We start from the raw sequence: 16,803 nt of genomic DNA on the forward strand, positions 1-16,803 counted from the left end.
TAAGAACCATATGATCATTTCATTAGATGCAAAAAAAGCATTTGACAAAGTCCCATTCATGATAAAAATCCTCAAAAAAGTAGGTTTAGAGGGAACATACCTCAACATAATAAAGGCCATCTATGGGAAATCCTAAACATCATCCTCAATGGGGAAAAGCTGAGTTTTTCCTCTAAGGTCAGAAATAAGACAAGTATGTCCATTCTCGCCACTTCTCTTGCACACAGTACTAAAAGTCTCAGCTACAGCAATCATATGAGAAAAAGGAATGTAGGTTATCCAAATCAGTAAGGAAGAAGTAAAAATGTTCCCTATTTGCAGATGACATCATAGTATATATAGAAAGCTCTACCAAAGACTCCACCAAAAAAACTGTTAAAACTGTTACATGAATTCAGTAAAGTTGCAGAGTACAAAATCAATGGACAGAAATCTGGTGCATTTCTCTACACCAATAATGAAACACCCAGAAAGAGGAATTAAGGTAGCAGTCCCATTTACAATTGTACCAAAAACAATGAGATACCTAGGAATAAACCTAACCAAAGAAGTAAAAGACCTGTGGTCTGAAAACCATTAAACACTGATGAAAGAAATTGAAGATGACACATAGAAATGGAAAGCCATTCCATGCTCATGGATGGGAAGAAAAAATATTGTTTAAATGTTCACACTACCCAAAACAGTCTACACATTTAATGCAATCCTTATCAAAATAGCAACAGCATTTTTCACAGAACTAGAACAAATAATTCTAAAATTTATATGGAACCACAAAAGACCCTGAATAGCCAAAGCAATCTGGAAAACGAAAAAACAAAGCTGGAGGCATCATAATTCTTGACTTCAAGTTATATTACAAAGCTATAGTCATCAAAATAGTCTGGTACTGGCACAAAAATAGACATATATCTCAACAGAACAGAATAGAAAATCCAGAAATGGACCCACAACTATGTGGTCAGTTAATCTTCGACAAAGCAGGAAAGAATATCCAATGGGAAAGGGATAGTCTCTTCAACAAATGGTATTGGAGGAATGCCTGGATGGCTCAGCAGTTGAGCGTCTGCCTTTGGCTCAGGGCATGATCCCGGGGTCCCGGGATAGTCCCACATCAGGTTTCCTGCATGGAGCCTGCTTCTCCTCTCTCTTCCTATGTTTCTGCCTCTCTCTGTGTGTCTCTCATGAATAAATAAATAAATTCTTTTAAAAACAAAAAACCAAATGGTGTTGGAAACACTAGATAGCAACACGCAAAAGAAAGAAGCTGGGTCACTTTCTTATACCATACACAAAAATATATTCAAAATGGATTAAAAACCAAAATGTAAATTGTTGAAGATAGGCAATAACCTTTTTGACATTGGCTGTAGCAACTTTTTCCTAGGTAGGTCTCCTTTGACAAGGGAAACAAAAGCAAAAATAAACTATTAGGACCATATCAAAATAAAAACTTTTGCAGAGTGAATCAACAAAACTGAAAGGAAGCCTATGAATGGGAAAGATATTTGCAAATGACATATCTGATAAAGGGTTAGTATACAAAATATATAAAGAACTTATAAAACTCAGCACCTAAAAAACAAATAATCCAATTTAAAAATGAGAAGAAGACATGAACAGACATTTCTCCAAAGAAGACTTAGACATGGCCAACTGACACATGAAAAGCTGTTCATCTTCGCTTATCATCAGGGAAATACAAACCAAAACTACAATGCAATATCACCTCACACCTTTCAGAATGGCTAAAATCAACAAGAGAAGATACAACAGATATTGGTGAGGATGTGGAGAAAAAGGACTCTCATGTACTGTTGGTAGAAATGCAAAGTGATGCAGCCCCTATGAAGCAAAGTATGGAGGTTGGTTCATTCTAGGCCTTTTTCGGTTCATTTGTCCCTCAAAAAAGTTAAAATTAGAACTACCCTATGATCTGCAAAAATGCAAAAACACTAATTCAAAGGAATACATGCCCCTATGTTTATAGCAACATTATTACAGTAGCCAAGATATGGAAGCAGCCCAAGTTTCCATCAATAGATGAATGGATAGAGAAGATGTGTGTGTGTGTGTGTACACATATATATGTATATATATATACATAATATATTTTTTATTATTGAATTTTGATTTGCTAACATATAACACCCAGTGCTCATCCCATCAAGTGCCCTCTTCAGTGCCCGTCACCCGGTTACCCCATCCCCCTACCCGCCTCCCCTTCCACTACCCTTTGTTCATTTCCCAGAGTTAGGAATCTCTCATGTTTTGCCAGCCTCTCTAATTTTTCCCACTCATTTTCCCTCCTTTCCCTTATAATCCCTTTCACTATTACTTATATTCCCCATATGAGTGAAACCATATGATGATTGTCCTTCTCCAATTGACTTACTTCACTCAGCCTAATACTATATATATATATATATATATATATATATATACACACATATATATATCACATCTTCTCTACCCATTCATCTCTCTATATATTATATGTATATATATATATGAATATTATTCAGCTGTAAAAAAGAATGAAATCTTGCCATTTGCAACAACATGGACAGAGCTAGAGAATATAATGCTAAGTGAAATAAGTCAGTTAGAGAAAGACAAATACCATATGATTTCACTCATATGTGGAATTTAAGAAACAAAAGAAATGAGCAAAGGGGGGGAAAGAGAGACAAATCAAGAAACAGACTCTTAAATACAGAGAATACACTGATGGTTACCAGAGGAGAGCTGGGTGGGGGGATGGGTTAAAAAGGTGATGATGATTAAGGATGCACTGATTGTGATGGGCACCAAGTGAAGTGTTGGATCACTATACTATACATCTGCATCTAATATCACACCGTATCTTAACTAGCTGGAATTAAAATAAACATGTTTTTTAAAAAAAAAGAATAAAGCAGGAGAAATCAGTCTGCCAAATTTCAAGACTTATTGTATAGCTAAGGAATCAAGACTATGTGGTAATGGCTGAGGGATACACACATAGATTAATGGAAAAGAAGAAAAAATCAGAAATAAACTCATACAAATATACTCAACTGATTACTGACAACAGTGTAGATGTAATTCAGAGTGGAAGAAAGCCTCTTCAACAAATGGTGCTAGAGCAATTCAACACTGGCAAACCAAAAAAAGAGAGAGAGAGAGAGAGAGGGAAGGAGATGGGTTGGGAGAGAGGGAGGAAAGGGGGAAAAAGGAGAGAGGAAGAAATAAAGAAGGAACTGTCACAACTTTTTAAGACAAAAGCTTCACTGCTGCTTTTACTCAAAGAGCATTAGAAGGGGGTGATTTGCAGATAAACTGGATTACCAGCGCAGTCTTTTGGGGAAAACAGCAGTCTTGCCATTTGTCCATTTTCAGGGATCTCCTAGGGTCCTAGCTTGCAGTTCACTGGAAGAAGGTGGAACCACCAATGATAAGACACGTAAACAAGTCTCAGCTTGGCAAGGGACTGTGTGTGAGATTTGGTTTCTTCACCTGAAGGAGTGGGAAGCCCCTGGATCCTGTCTCTTCAGGCAGGCCTACGAGTTAATCAGAATGTGTAATTTCAGGGATCCCTGGGTGGCGCAGCGGTCTGGCGCCTGCCTTTGGCCCAGGGCGCGATCCTGGAGACCCGGGATCGAATCCCACGTCGGGCTCCCTGTGCATGGAGCCTGCTTCTGCCTGTATCTCTGCCTCTCTCTCTTTCTCTCTCTGTGACTATCATAAATAAATAAAAAAAATAAATTTAGAATGTGTAATTTCAGCTCCGTTTTTATTCATAAAGAAAACACATGAGGAGCCAAATGCTTTGGCCTATATTAATAACCAAAACAGAAGTATTTCAACAAAGGTAGACCCTTTTCTCAAGAATGTGTACAAGCCAAAGCTAGACTGCCATCACTGCCCTTTATCATCCACCACCTCTAATAAAAGTCTGTTGGACCTGTCTGCCTGGCTGGAGTTGCTTTCTAGACACTTCCAGATTCTACATTGTTCAGGCCAAGCCAGGATAAAACTGCCTGTTATGTCCCAAATTGTGCTGATTCTCAAGGTAGTAAAGAGGAATTTTTTTAATCATTGGTACAAAATGTTTTAATCAACCAATTACTGCAAAATTATGGAAGATTTAATAGAGCCAGAAAAAAAAATACATAGTTTTTATAAATGTAGCAACAATGATTTTCATTTCTCCTGAGTCCCTTGTAGCTCAACAGCTGGGTTTGTGTTGAGGACAGCTCATTTATCTATAAAGAGCATAATAAGTGAACAGGTAAATAAAGTTTGCCCATAAATTTCACAAATCAAATATTAAAAGCTGATGAAATATCTCATTCCAGGATGTACACCCTTGATGCATGCAGTTTCTGGACGTCAAGTGGACACAGTGAAGCTGTTGTTGAAGATGGGTGCCAATATTAACATGCAGGATGCTTATGGTCGCACGAGTCTATGCCTGGCAACCTATCTGGTACCCACAATGTTTCTGTGGCGGTCAAGGAGTGGGGAGGGCAGAATGTGTTGTTATGGGGTCCCCCTTTGCAGAAAAGTATTCTTGGATTTATGCACCTAGCCAGCGGAAGTAGAAGTTGAAGTTTTGCTCCAATCATTTCTGACAATTACAGCACTACAAAGATTTGGTTTTGTGGATCTCAGTCATTTTGGATCTTCCTAACAATCCTTCAAGATAGAGGTGACATTGCCATTACAGATATATTATTATTTTCCATCTTGATTGCATCAGAATTTGCCTTGGGGCATTTCTGGACATACTTGGTACTACTTCTAAAAATGCAGTCTGCTAATACGCAGAGTGAGTGGTGGCCCTTGAAGCTGAAGTAACATTGCAGAGTAAGATGAGTTGAGTGGTAGCTGGAGAATATGGGGATATTGAGAGCTGGGAAAAGTGAGGGGTGGCAGTAGGGGAGAAATATCAGACTATTAAGGGGCAATACCAAGCATAGGACTCAATCTACAATCAGTACTCACTATGAAAATTGTATAGAGTGTGTCTTCATCAAGAGATTTCAGTTCAGCATTTCCCAACATTAGAGCAAGCTTGGTAATCCTTGCTGGAAATCTTCAAGCCCCTCTCTTTTCAGATCCTCCATGCAATCCTTCTAGGGAACTCCATGGCTACATTAAATCTAGGGCAAGCAAGTTCTTAGCACCACACATGGATCATCATTCTCCTTCACCTCCAGTGAGGCTCCTCGAAACCCTTGCCATAACTATTGTTGCTACCAAAGCAGATTCTTGGATTTGCTATTGCTTCCCATTGACAGTGGTGGGTTTGCCCTGGGCAAGCCCCACTGTGTCCTGCAGCTGCCCTGCTGAAGTAGGCACATGTCCTTTCCCCACACGCCACACCTTCCTGCCATGATGTAGCATAGATTACATTGAGGCATTGCCTAATTCTTACAGAGACTTTCTTTAGAAACTACTTTTTCTTTTTCTATTTGCATGTCCCCTTTCTCCAGGACTTAGACATGAAACTGGGAAGAATTTTTCAAAGTATTGCAATACTTGTTTCAAATACACTTTCCAGGAGTACACCCTAGACTTCCTGAGTCAGACACCGTGAGCAGACATGGGTAGAGGGTGGGAAGGAGGTGTCTGCATGTTAAACAAAGCTCCCTGGGTATTTTTATACCCAATCAAGTTTGAAAACCACTGGCCTATGAGTATTAGATGGAGTCTCATATCTCAGAGAGACACAGGAATGCCCTTTCAGCCCCTTTCCCAATAGCCCAGCATGCCCTAATAACTGCTCCTGCTATGGATTTTATTTGTTTGTTGTTTTCCTGGTATCCGAGCTGAGGAAAGACAAATTTTGGATCAAGCATGGAGGAAGAGAATAGTGATGGTTTCTAAAACTGACTGCTACTTGTGTAGGGAATAGACTGAAACCAAGCTGCACTTCATTCAAAATTCTGAAGTTTCAGGACTGAGAAGAGGTATCCTGTAGATTGCCTAGATCTGTAGTGAGCCTAAAGAGAGAGGTGCCACCTTTGCCGACAACTCTTTCTAAGGAGCTACCTGAGGGAAGTATGCCTGCACTTCAGGATGTAGTATCACTCTCTTAATGATGCCCCCTCTTCTTTGTGGTAACCCAAGGAAGGACCCCACCCTGTTTCTTCTGTGGCTCCCTGGGAAGGGTGAGGGTTGGTCCTGAGGATTGCACCATGGAGCCCACCACTCCCTTCTAGCAGCATTTGAATTCAAGTATTAAAGAGAAACTTAGCAAAAAGGGCACTTAGAAATTGTCACAGCTCCAAACTTAGTATACAAATATACTTACCGTGGATGTGTAAGCTTAGGCAAATCATTTCACTTCTTTGTACCTCCTTCCTCATTTGTAAAATGTAGTAAAAATAATATCCCACATTTATCACAAGAGAAAGAGAAACACATGTGGAACTACCCAGCACACAGTGAGTAAAAAATGTACTTGTTGGTTCTGAACAGTGACCATTGGTTTCAATTGTATTCAGTGATTTTCTGATTTCTGAAGAAAAAAAGAAAACCACATACACATAGTTCCAGGAAATGTTGCAAAATGATTAAAATGTTTCAAACCCTCCCCCATCAGAAGATCTGTTTTTCAAAAACTGTAAAACTTAGGCAACTCTCAAATTTGTCCAGCATGCCTTTCTTGTGGGTCTCCGGGTCATATTTTTTCCTTTTAATCAGAGATCTTGATGACTTGGACCTTAGAAACTAAAACCAGATTTAATACATTAGTGAACTGTAACTCAAGGCTGAAAAACATTTGCTTCTATTTAAGACTTAGATATTATTAGCCAATTTAAAACAATATTCAATATTAGAACCTATGAGAATGTGCTTTTACTGAAAGATTTGTTTTCCAGACTTTCCAGAACCATAAGTTTCTTTTCTTATTATCTCTCTTCTCCATTAATTTAGTAACACTTTCATTGTTTCCGGTATTGTGAGGGAAAATCAGTAATTTTTTTCATCTGACTGTGTAGTCTTGATGTTTAACTATATAGGAATGGAGAATGGCAGGAGAGAGAGATAATATATTATTCTTCATAATAATAGCCTCATCTACTTAATATGTCTACTTACAATTGAATAAGTAACTCCAATGGCTCTAGATGAACGTAGGAGGCATACTTCTTGGCCAAGTTGGTTATCAGTAGGGTTGAGTCCATTAAGGTAGTATAGAAAAGAAAGAGAGTGAGAACTAGCCTGCCATTTTATCTGCTCTTTGAAATGAGACAAGCATGAGGTGCAGTAATACTATTCTCAATCTGGAGAATTAGTGGACAGAAGAGAGTTCACATAAAGTTTCTTGAGAAATTCATAGTGAGTGACACACAGCAATAGGGAACCCTTAAAGGATCCTGGTGATACCCCCATATTCAGCATCAGAAAAATTGGTCAACAAGATGGCATGGTCCCAGCCATTGAAGTAGGGCTCAGGTTAGGATTCTAGACATTGGGAAAAGACATACTAGAATAAGCAAAATATTATCCTTGTGGTTAATAGAAAGGGAACTTGGAAAAGTGGACCAAAGCTTGTTTATCAGATATAGATAAACTGAGGCACAGAGCAAAAGCTAGAACTCAAGAATGACATAGGAGCCCAATTTTTGGAATTGGATCATGGCACCTGTGTCAGACCATTGACAAGCATGATTTGGAGCTAAGCCCATAGAATGAGAAGGCTAGAGGTACCATGTGCCACATTTAGCCCCAGCAACTCAGTATAAAAGTGAAAAACAGCAAGTAAGAAATGGGGAATGGGAGACAGACAAGGGAATCTAGGAAACTCAGGAATCCACACCTCAAGACCATTAGTCCTCTGTTGAAGTGCCTAAATTGGAGTTGTGATCCTGAGCCACTTCAAATAAAATAAAATATGTTTTTAGCCATACCAAAGAAGAAAGAGAAAGAAAATTACAGAAAGCTTGTTGGTCTATGTTATACCAAGCTGTGTTATATAATGACACAGTTGCTCTTGTATTTCAGGGTTGGCTGGAAGGCTGTGTGAGTCTGCTTAGAAATGGTGCCAAGCACAATATCCCAGATAAAAATGGCCGTCTGCCACTGCACGCTGCCACTGCTGAGCCTGATGTGAGGTAAGTAGTCAGGTTCACACAATGTTCACATGGGGAGGGACTTAACTTGGATTAAAACTCACTTAATCAACCTCTGCAGTGAATAAAAACAAAACCCATCCAGTTTTATTGACATTGTAGTGGACAGGACCACATCGCGGTAAATCAAAATACCCTGGAAGATTCTTAAGCTCTACTCTCATTCCCCTCCTATTGAATAAAACCCTTTTCTTCTAATCTCTGATTTAAGAAATCCTATTTTTCATCATCTGAATTCTTATATTCATTCATTTAATCAGGCATTTATTGATTCAATTAATGTTGAGTGCTTATCATGGACCAACTGCTATTGTATGCCCTAGGGGTTCCCAGTAAGCATTACAGCATCTCTGACCTCACAGAGCTTAACATTCTAGTGAAGGAGCTGAGTGGCACACTAGTAAACAAATAAATAGGATAATCTCAAAATGAATAGGATAATTTCAAATAGTGAGGAGGGGAGTGGAAGAACACTGACTGGACTCTGAAGTCAGAGTCATGCCAACATTCATTTTTAATATTCATTTATTTATTTTAGAGAGAGTGAGCAGAGGAAGAGGCAGAGAGAGAAGGAGAGAACCCCCAAGGAGACTCTCCACTGAGTATGGAGCCTGATGTAGGGCTTATGCCAGGACCCTGAGATCATGACCTCAAAATCAAGAGTTGGATGCTTAACCAACTGAGGCACCCAGATGCCCCAAAGTCATGCCAATATTTGTTGGTTGGAAGGAGGCAAGGGACCCAGCAAAGTAGAGTGATACAGGGAAATGAGTGAGTTAGAAAGAAAACCAGGTCAGTGAGTTGCGGGGAGCTGTATGAAGAAATATATTCAAGTAAGTTAGATGATCAAGAGGGTCACATTTTTGTAAGACAATTGAGCAATATAGGAAAAAGTTTTGTCCAGACTAAGTGTAGCTTCCCCAATTCTGTATCTAAAAGGCCTCAGTCTACCATCTTTCAAAAGCCCCTTGGAGCATCTAATAACAGCATTTCCCACTGTGGCATCAGCAACATTCTGGGCACTTCCTTAACCTCTGTAGCACAGAACATGCCTCTGATAGGAATTTAGGATTCCCCAGAGCTAGGCGCAGGCCAGCCCCACAGGGGTGCATTCTGGGAGCCTCATCCTCTAGACCCTGTGTCCAAAACTAAACCTAAGGCTCTGCGGGGGTTCATGAGACCAAGGTTGAGAGGTAACTTGATTTCATCATTTCACTCTGTTTTACACTAAAAGGCTCTGGGAAATTCCAGAACTATTCCCAACTAAGCATTGTCTCTTATTATCATTGGATTATATCCAGGAATAATAAAAAACTAGGATTTACTCAAAGCCAACAAAACAAGGAAATTTAGAGAAGAAATAGCAGGCTCAGAGCTAACAATCAATAGACATCATAAAGGGATGACTCTCTTTTGATGAACTGGGAAAAGGAAAGAATGAATTTTCTGGACAACCCACAAAAATAGTTAGTCACAAAATAACACTGTTTTCCCAAGAATAATCTCTTAAAAATATATTTAAAATGTACCTTTAAGACTGTTCTGCCTTGATTGGCTCTATTTGGTCTTATTTGCCTCACTGAGCAGTCATTTCAAAATTTGCCTGATTCTAGAAGATAAATGCCTTTCTTGTGGTGATTATAGCATTTGTAACAAATTAAACCCAAAGCTTCCATATTTTAACACAAGAAATTCTTTGTCCAATGTAGGTGTTCCTGGTTTGGGGGTGGCTCCCCTCCACATGGTAACTCAGGGATCTAAGTTTCTTCCATCTTATGGCTCCACCATCCTCTAGGATCACAGAATCCTCTTTGTTCAGCCTGGAAATGTGGAAATAGTAGTGTGGAGAAGCCCTCCTTTTTTCTTTAAAATCTCAGCCTTTGATATAATTCACTTTAGATCATATTCTTTTAATAACAACTAGTCATTTACCACACTGGTCCTATGCCACACCTGGGTATAAGGAGCACTTGGGAATATAGAATCCATCTCCTGGCAATGGCTCCAATACAAGAAATGGGGTAATGAATTTTGGTGGAAAGCTGACTCTGTCATGCCATTGCACCCGACGGGTAAACTAAGCTTTGTCAGTCAAAATCACACTCAAGGTCAATTTGGTCAATTGATTAGGCTCATCATCTCTAATCACTGCAGTAATAAATTGAAAACCAATCCAATTGTACTTCCTCTTTTGTGGACATATTAATCTATTGCTTATTACGCCCAGCAGTGACCCTAGACTCTCTAGGATCTACATTACATCACTATAACAGAGATAACACAGAGTTGCAGTTTCCCCTTCTCTTGAAATTATACCTAGTGACCCAGCCACCACCTTCGGAAGAGCTGAAGCCAGAAAAATAAACATCCTTCTATGTGCTGATGATATAGTTTTATTGTCCTAAATGGACACTTAGCTGATTCTGGAAGATAATATTCTGCTTGAGTTATGATAATACTAACTGTGGTAACTAGGAAAACCCAAAGGTTAATGTTAAGTATTCCAAAATCAAAATCATCATTTCTGATAAATGTTCTCCAGAAATGAATTGTGTTAAACCTCAACAACCCATATAGCAAAGCAATTGGCTTTGTTACCTAGAGAACGTTTAGAAACTAGCTTGCCTTAAAGAATTCCCTATGGAATTACATTGCTTAAAATTAGATATTTTATCATTGTTTTATGAGAAATGTTATAGCCATGGCAGTGTTTGATAGCATCTGCATTCAGTGTTTTAAGCAGAAAGTAGTTAAGCCATGCTCTCTGGCACAAACGTTGGCCTTCTTTATTCCACTTGTTTGTGGAATTGTAATTGTAATAGTTTTCTAAAAAAATAAATAAAATAAAATAAAATAAAATAAAATAAAATAAAATGAAATAAATATATATATGCGTCTCGCTTGTGGGTACTCTTAACCTGATAGGCATAATGCAGAGGGAGTGACCTTCCATTAGGCCATGAAAACTTGTCTGCTTAATTTTCCTAAATGGATACAACTTTAGGCTGGTTTGGCTAACCACAAAGTATATAAGCAGCATTTGCAATGATGAGGAAAAGGAGAACACACAGCACATAATTTACCATGTTCTACACAGAGTTCTGAGCGCTTTCCCATGTATTATCTAATCTTGACCACATGTTTATGTGATAGGTATTTCTATCCCCATTTTACAGATAAGGAAGCTGAGGTACCAAAAAGATAACTTATTGCCCTGGTGCATGTGTGAGGATAAGTAACCTGCCCTGTGGGCCTGATATGCTCCTAGGATCCACTGTTGTGGACCCTATAGGATGTACTTTAATGGCCACATTCTGTCATTAAGCCCTACCTTTACAAAACTCCTTACTGTCTCAGTAGGACTTGTCAGAAAATACTTCGTCACAGCATCTAAAAAATGAGAAACAGCAAAAAAATATTTCTCCTAAAGGAGGAATTGCTGTGCTGCTCCTGATAATTATTTATTTGTACTGTGTGAACACTGTGACTTAGGATTACGTTTTTCTCTCTGTATAAAACTCAAAGCCCAAATTATGTCCCACCTTTGGTACACATGTAGGAAGGATCATAATCACATCTTCTTTGTCCTGCCCTTGTTTTCTTTGCCTGGTTTCTTCACTTGTAACCTTGTTTTACTATATGTACCTGAAAACTAATGAAACTTCTTTTTGGATTGAGGTAAAGGGTGGCCAGGAGTGCCAGCTCTGGAGTCAGACCAACTGGATTTGAGTCTGGTCTTCCTCTTAATGACCATATTAACTTGTCAAGGCTCAGCTAGCTTTCATTCTCTACAAAGTATGAATAATACAGTTATTTATCTCAGAATAAATAGGCAGAAGTAAATGAGAAAACATGTGAAAAGCATGGAACCCTCTAATCATCAGTGTTCAATAAATGTTGGTGATAATGATGGCAGTAGTAGTGATTATGATGGAAGGTAGATAGAAATAAAAAAAAATACCACAGATCAGTGCTAAAGAATGAATCCCTGCTCCTACCACCGCACCAACTCTCACCCCAGCTTTCCTCACCTTAGCATACACAAGTCTAGAAAAAATATGTCACCCATACAGATGTGTTGGGGAGGAGGAGTTTCCTCTACGCTTCAAGATTCTTCTGGATGGTCTAAGCAGCAAATTGACATGAGACAGGAGACAATTCACAGGAAAATATTAAATTTAGTAGCATATGTACTGGGAACCCACACAGACGTGGAAATTCCAGACATAGTAAGGCAACATGAGGCTTATCTGGGCTAAGGAGAAGGGTTGGGGTCTGAGAATACCAAGGGGAGGAAGGCCATTAGAAGGAAGGTGAGAGGAGATGTTTGGAAAACAAAGATTACCCTATTAGGCAGGTAAGTTTCTTAGGTAAAAGGGAATCTCTGTTAATAGTTCTCTTCCTGGTAGAGGCAGGCAGTTGAGGGGGAGATAAAAAGCTTTTTCTGAATCTACTAAGTTTTGATTGCTTTTAACTCAAAATAATTCCATACCAAAGCAGCCCATCTTGGGGTGGCCTGCCATTGGCCCCTACAAGACTGTTGCTAGACTTTAGAATCCAATGAACATCAAACTCGAACGTTCAGTTCCCCTGAAACTTCCTTCCCTACCTTGCTAGTGCAAAAAAATCTCTACTTGTCCCCTAATTATAAGGCCACATTGTATCCTTGTACTTGGGTATTCATACTCATTTTAAAATCTACTAACTCTTGTATTTCTGAATAGTATGCTCCTTCTACTCAGGGCTCAACTGGAGGGTTTTAAGAGTGAAGCCCCAAACTGTAGCTGCTTAAAAACAAGCCAAGGGGACACCTCAATTAGCCCTTTGCACCCAGCAAGATTCTGTGATGGAAACAACTCACAGACAAACTAGCCAGTTCCAGTACACAGCCTAAGCTAAGCTGCAGCTCAGTGGGGACTTAAGCTGATACAAGAATAAAGGATTTCTTATTATGAACAGGAAAGCAAGTTGGATGTACAAAAGGAAAGTGCACAGGTTTCCCTTTCTGCTTTGAACCCTCAGCTTCTCAGCAGGTCTAGGTTGTCTCCCTTTCAGTTCCTCGTGGCATTTCTTGCTTCCTTGGCTTGGACATCCAGGGGGCACCAGTGTGAAAGAGGGGACATGATCATTACGATGAAGCTCCAAAGAGAAAGAAGTTGTGTTTGTACAATGCTTCACATGCTAGCATTGGAAGGCAAGCAGCGATTTCCTCTGAAAGCAGCCACCGGGCTCTCTGCAGATCTTTTTCATAATCTCCATAGTTACTGGCAGATTCTTTTTTTCCCCCCCTACCAGAGTGCCAGTGGATCTGCCTCTTTTCATGGCTTTTAATGACAGAGTGGGGAAGGAAATTTTATTTCTTTGAGGTTCTGCTCTCTAGTTACCAGGTGATGTATTCTAACCTGTGTATGAATGTTATATTACAGTATTACAGGATACTCTCACATCAGCAGCTTCAGGAATAGAAGGGCAGACAACTAGCTTAGGGACCCTTTTCCCCAACCATCACTGTGCTGGCCAGATCCAAGGCTGTGAGCCCAAGGAGCCAGCAAAACTGAGAAGCCAACAGAAACAAACTCCCCTCCACCCTACCCCCCAGCACACATCTAGCTGATCTCTCTCTCTCTGGCCTACTAATCACCTTATGGAGATCAGGGAATCTCCAAATATAAAGAGTAAGAGTTTTTTTTAAAAAAAATATTAAATTAGGGATGCCTGGGCAGCTCAGTTGGTTAAGAGTCTGACTCTTGGGGCACCTGGGCGGCTCAGCAGTTGAGCATCTGCCTTTGGCTCAGATCAGGATCCCAGGGTCCTGGAATCAAGTTTCACATCAGGCTCCCCTCGGGGAGCCTGCCTCTCCCTCTGCCTATGTCTCTGCCTGTCTCTGTGTCTCTCATGAATAAATAAATAGAATCTTAAAAATTAAAAAAAAAGAATCCTACTCTTGGTTTTGGTCTCAGGGTCATGAGATTGAGCTCCGTATTGGGCTTTGCATTGGGTGTGGAGCCTGCTTGAGATTTTCTGTCTCCTCCTCCCCCTCCCAACCTCTGCCCCCATGCTCTCTGTCTAAAAGAAAAATTATCAAATCATACAGAACTTACTGTGACATGTAAATGTCATTCTAATTGCTTTGTATGTATTAACACATTTAAAATCACAACAGATCTTTAAGAAATAGCTGCTATTATTATTTCTATTTCAAAGATAAGAAAATAGGGGCACTGAGTTTCCTAGCTTGCCTAAGCTTACTGGCTGGTTGGTAATGAAGCAGGGATTCTAATGGAGGTAGTCGGGCCCCAGCATCTGTTGTCTTACCACTCACCATGCTGCCTGTCTGCGAATGCTCCTGCTGGGCATCTGTGCCTGCTGTCCTGCTACTTGGGATAAGGTAGGCTTTGTGCTGCTTCCTAGAGAGCTGAGAACAGGACAGAGCTGATGCTAAAAAGAGACTAAGCTGGAGGTTGTGGAAGAAATACTACTGAGCCACCTCAGCACAGAACAAGGACTGTGAAAAAACAAAACTAAGAGGTTTGCAAGTCCCTTGGTAATTAAGACAGATGGGGAACAAGCATCTGGCAGGTTAGTCATGTACCATGGAACAGCATGGAAGTCCCAGCCTAGAATCCAAACACCTGCTTTCTAGTCCAGTCTGGATCACCACCAAGGCAATACATGATGGCCCTGCAAGCAAGATAGTGGTTCACGTCATTTGGTGACGTGAAGAAAGAGAATAAAGAGAAAAAGAGAGAGATCATATTTATCTGTAAATTTGTGTCTATCTTTGGAGACTGACAAATCTGAGACACAAGGATCAAAGGGAATCAAGGAGTATCGATTGGCATATATCAATCAGGGTAATAACAGGGAACTAATGGAATAATAGAAGATAACTGTAGAAAGATTAATGGAAGACTATTGAAAATTAACAAGAGATGGTGAAATAATTTCCCACATCCACTCCCCCCCTTAAAAAGAAAAAACAAAACAGGAAAACGTTCCACCCCTAGGCTGGAGGGGCAAGGAAGGGAGCTATTATTGGAACTTGTTGAGAGCTCTGGCTATAGAAGAGGATTCACCTGCAGGAGCCATGGCCTTTGGTAAAGGAAAAAAGTCATAGTCAGAAAAGGAAGTGGCTTCCCTCCTTTCTCCTGCCAGTCCTCCTGGCCAAACCCCGAAAGAAATCAGAGGGCAAGGGAGCCTGCATGATAAAGACATTGTGGGTCAACCTCAAAGCAGAACATTGCAGGGCAGTGAATGGATTTGAGAAGAAAATAAATATCCAGATACAGGATTCATCCCATGACCATTTGAAGGCATCCCCAGGATGTGACAAGAGGTCTTGCTCTTCCTCCCTCATTCCCATCTGGTCAGAGCCCGACTTCCCTCAATGTGATCACTGCCCTGGAGCAGCCCCCAGAAGATGCTGTCTGGCTACATATGATCTCAGTCTACTAGCCGAGGATAACCAGATTGGACCACAGCTGACCTCTTGCCTTTGCCTCCCACTCTCCCTCCATATTTCAGACCAAATGAGCCTTAGAGATTAAACAGTGGCCAGTAAAGAGATAGAGAGAAGAAAGTCAGTTGCCAGTTGCACTCCAGCCTTATAAAACAACTCTAAGGGCAAATATATCCAGTTGTGAAATATAATTACAAAGATAAAAACAGTGTTATCCAAAAGTGCAATTATTTTTATAGCCTCCTCCCTCTAGATGGAGGAATTTTAGAATTCAGAAAGCTTGCATTCAGAGCCACTGTTCTTTTCAAGTCTGTGTGCTAGGAGCTTTACGCCTGCTATGGTATTCCGTTCTTACCACCTGTTACCCCATGCTGTTATACCCATGAGAAATGTGAGGATACAGAAGCTCAGAGAGGTCACACAGCAGTGAGGGCAGAATGAAATCCGAGCATTATCCTGGCTCCCCAAAGGACAGTGATAAAACTAGATTTAAACCTTTGGCTTCCTGGTTATTTCACCTCCACAGCAAATAACCAAAGTGCTTCCTTAGTTAAGCTCTCTTTGTGTTACATTACCACTAATGCCACATGACCACTTTCTTTTCTTCTATTGTCCCACTTTCTTTTCTTCTATCGTAGGTAGCAGTTTAACACTCAGGACTACAGGTCATCTAAGCTGAGAGACAATGATCTGTCTGGGGGAAAGGCTAAGCCATTTCATTTTTTTCAAATAATTCTTCCCAAAAATCATTTCCTTCACTGTCGCCCCATAGACAATCCTTTATCATCTTGATGAGTATATTAGTTTGTGAGGGCTGCCATAACAAAATAGCACAGACTGGATGGATGGCTTGAGCAACAACAATTTATTTTTTCAAATTTCTGGAGGCTAGAAGTTCACAAGCAAGGTGTCAGTAGGATTGGTTTCCTCTGAGTCTTCAGTCCTGGTCTTGCAGATGGTCACCATCTTGCTGCCTTTTCACATGGTCTTTCCTCTGGAAGCCTGCGCCTGTGGTATGTTCATGTGTGCCCTAATTTCTTCTGAGAACATCAGTCAAATTGGGTTAGGTCTCGCCCTAATGGCTCATTTTAACTTAATTACCTCTTTAAAGGCTCAGTCTCCAAATATAGTCACAATCTAAAGCTCTGGAGACCAGAGTCATATGAATTTGGAGGTTGGAGGGGGTGGACACAAGTTAGTTCATAGCAATGAGTATCC

The 16,803-nt window shown here is 40.2% G+C and overlaps 1 protein-coding gene across 1 annotated transcript in view; it reads left to right on the forward strand.

Annotated features, from left to right (window-relative positions):
- The window catches only part of ANKRD55 (ankyrin repeat domain 55), a 409,242-nt gene that overhangs the window by 352,082 nt on the left and 40,357 nt on the right, over positions 1-16,803 (forward strand). Inside the window, exons 14-15 of the mRNA XM_055332857.1 lie at positions 4,341-4,471; positions 7,999-8,108. Of these exons, the coding sequence (XP_055188832.1) occupies positions 4,341-4,471; positions 7,999-8,108 (241 nt within the window). The remainder of the gene's footprint in view (positions 1-4,340; positions 4,472-7,998; positions 8,109-16,803) is intronic.

This window comes from Nyctereutes procyonoides, unplaced genomic scaffold (genome assembly GCF_905146905.1).
Source record: "Nyctereutes procyonoides isolate TBG_1078 unplaced genomic scaffold, NYPRO_anot_genome, whole genome shotgun sequence".
Lineage (NCBI taxonomy): Eukaryota > Metazoa > Chordata > Mammalia > Carnivora > Canidae > Nyctereutes > Nyctereutes procyonoides.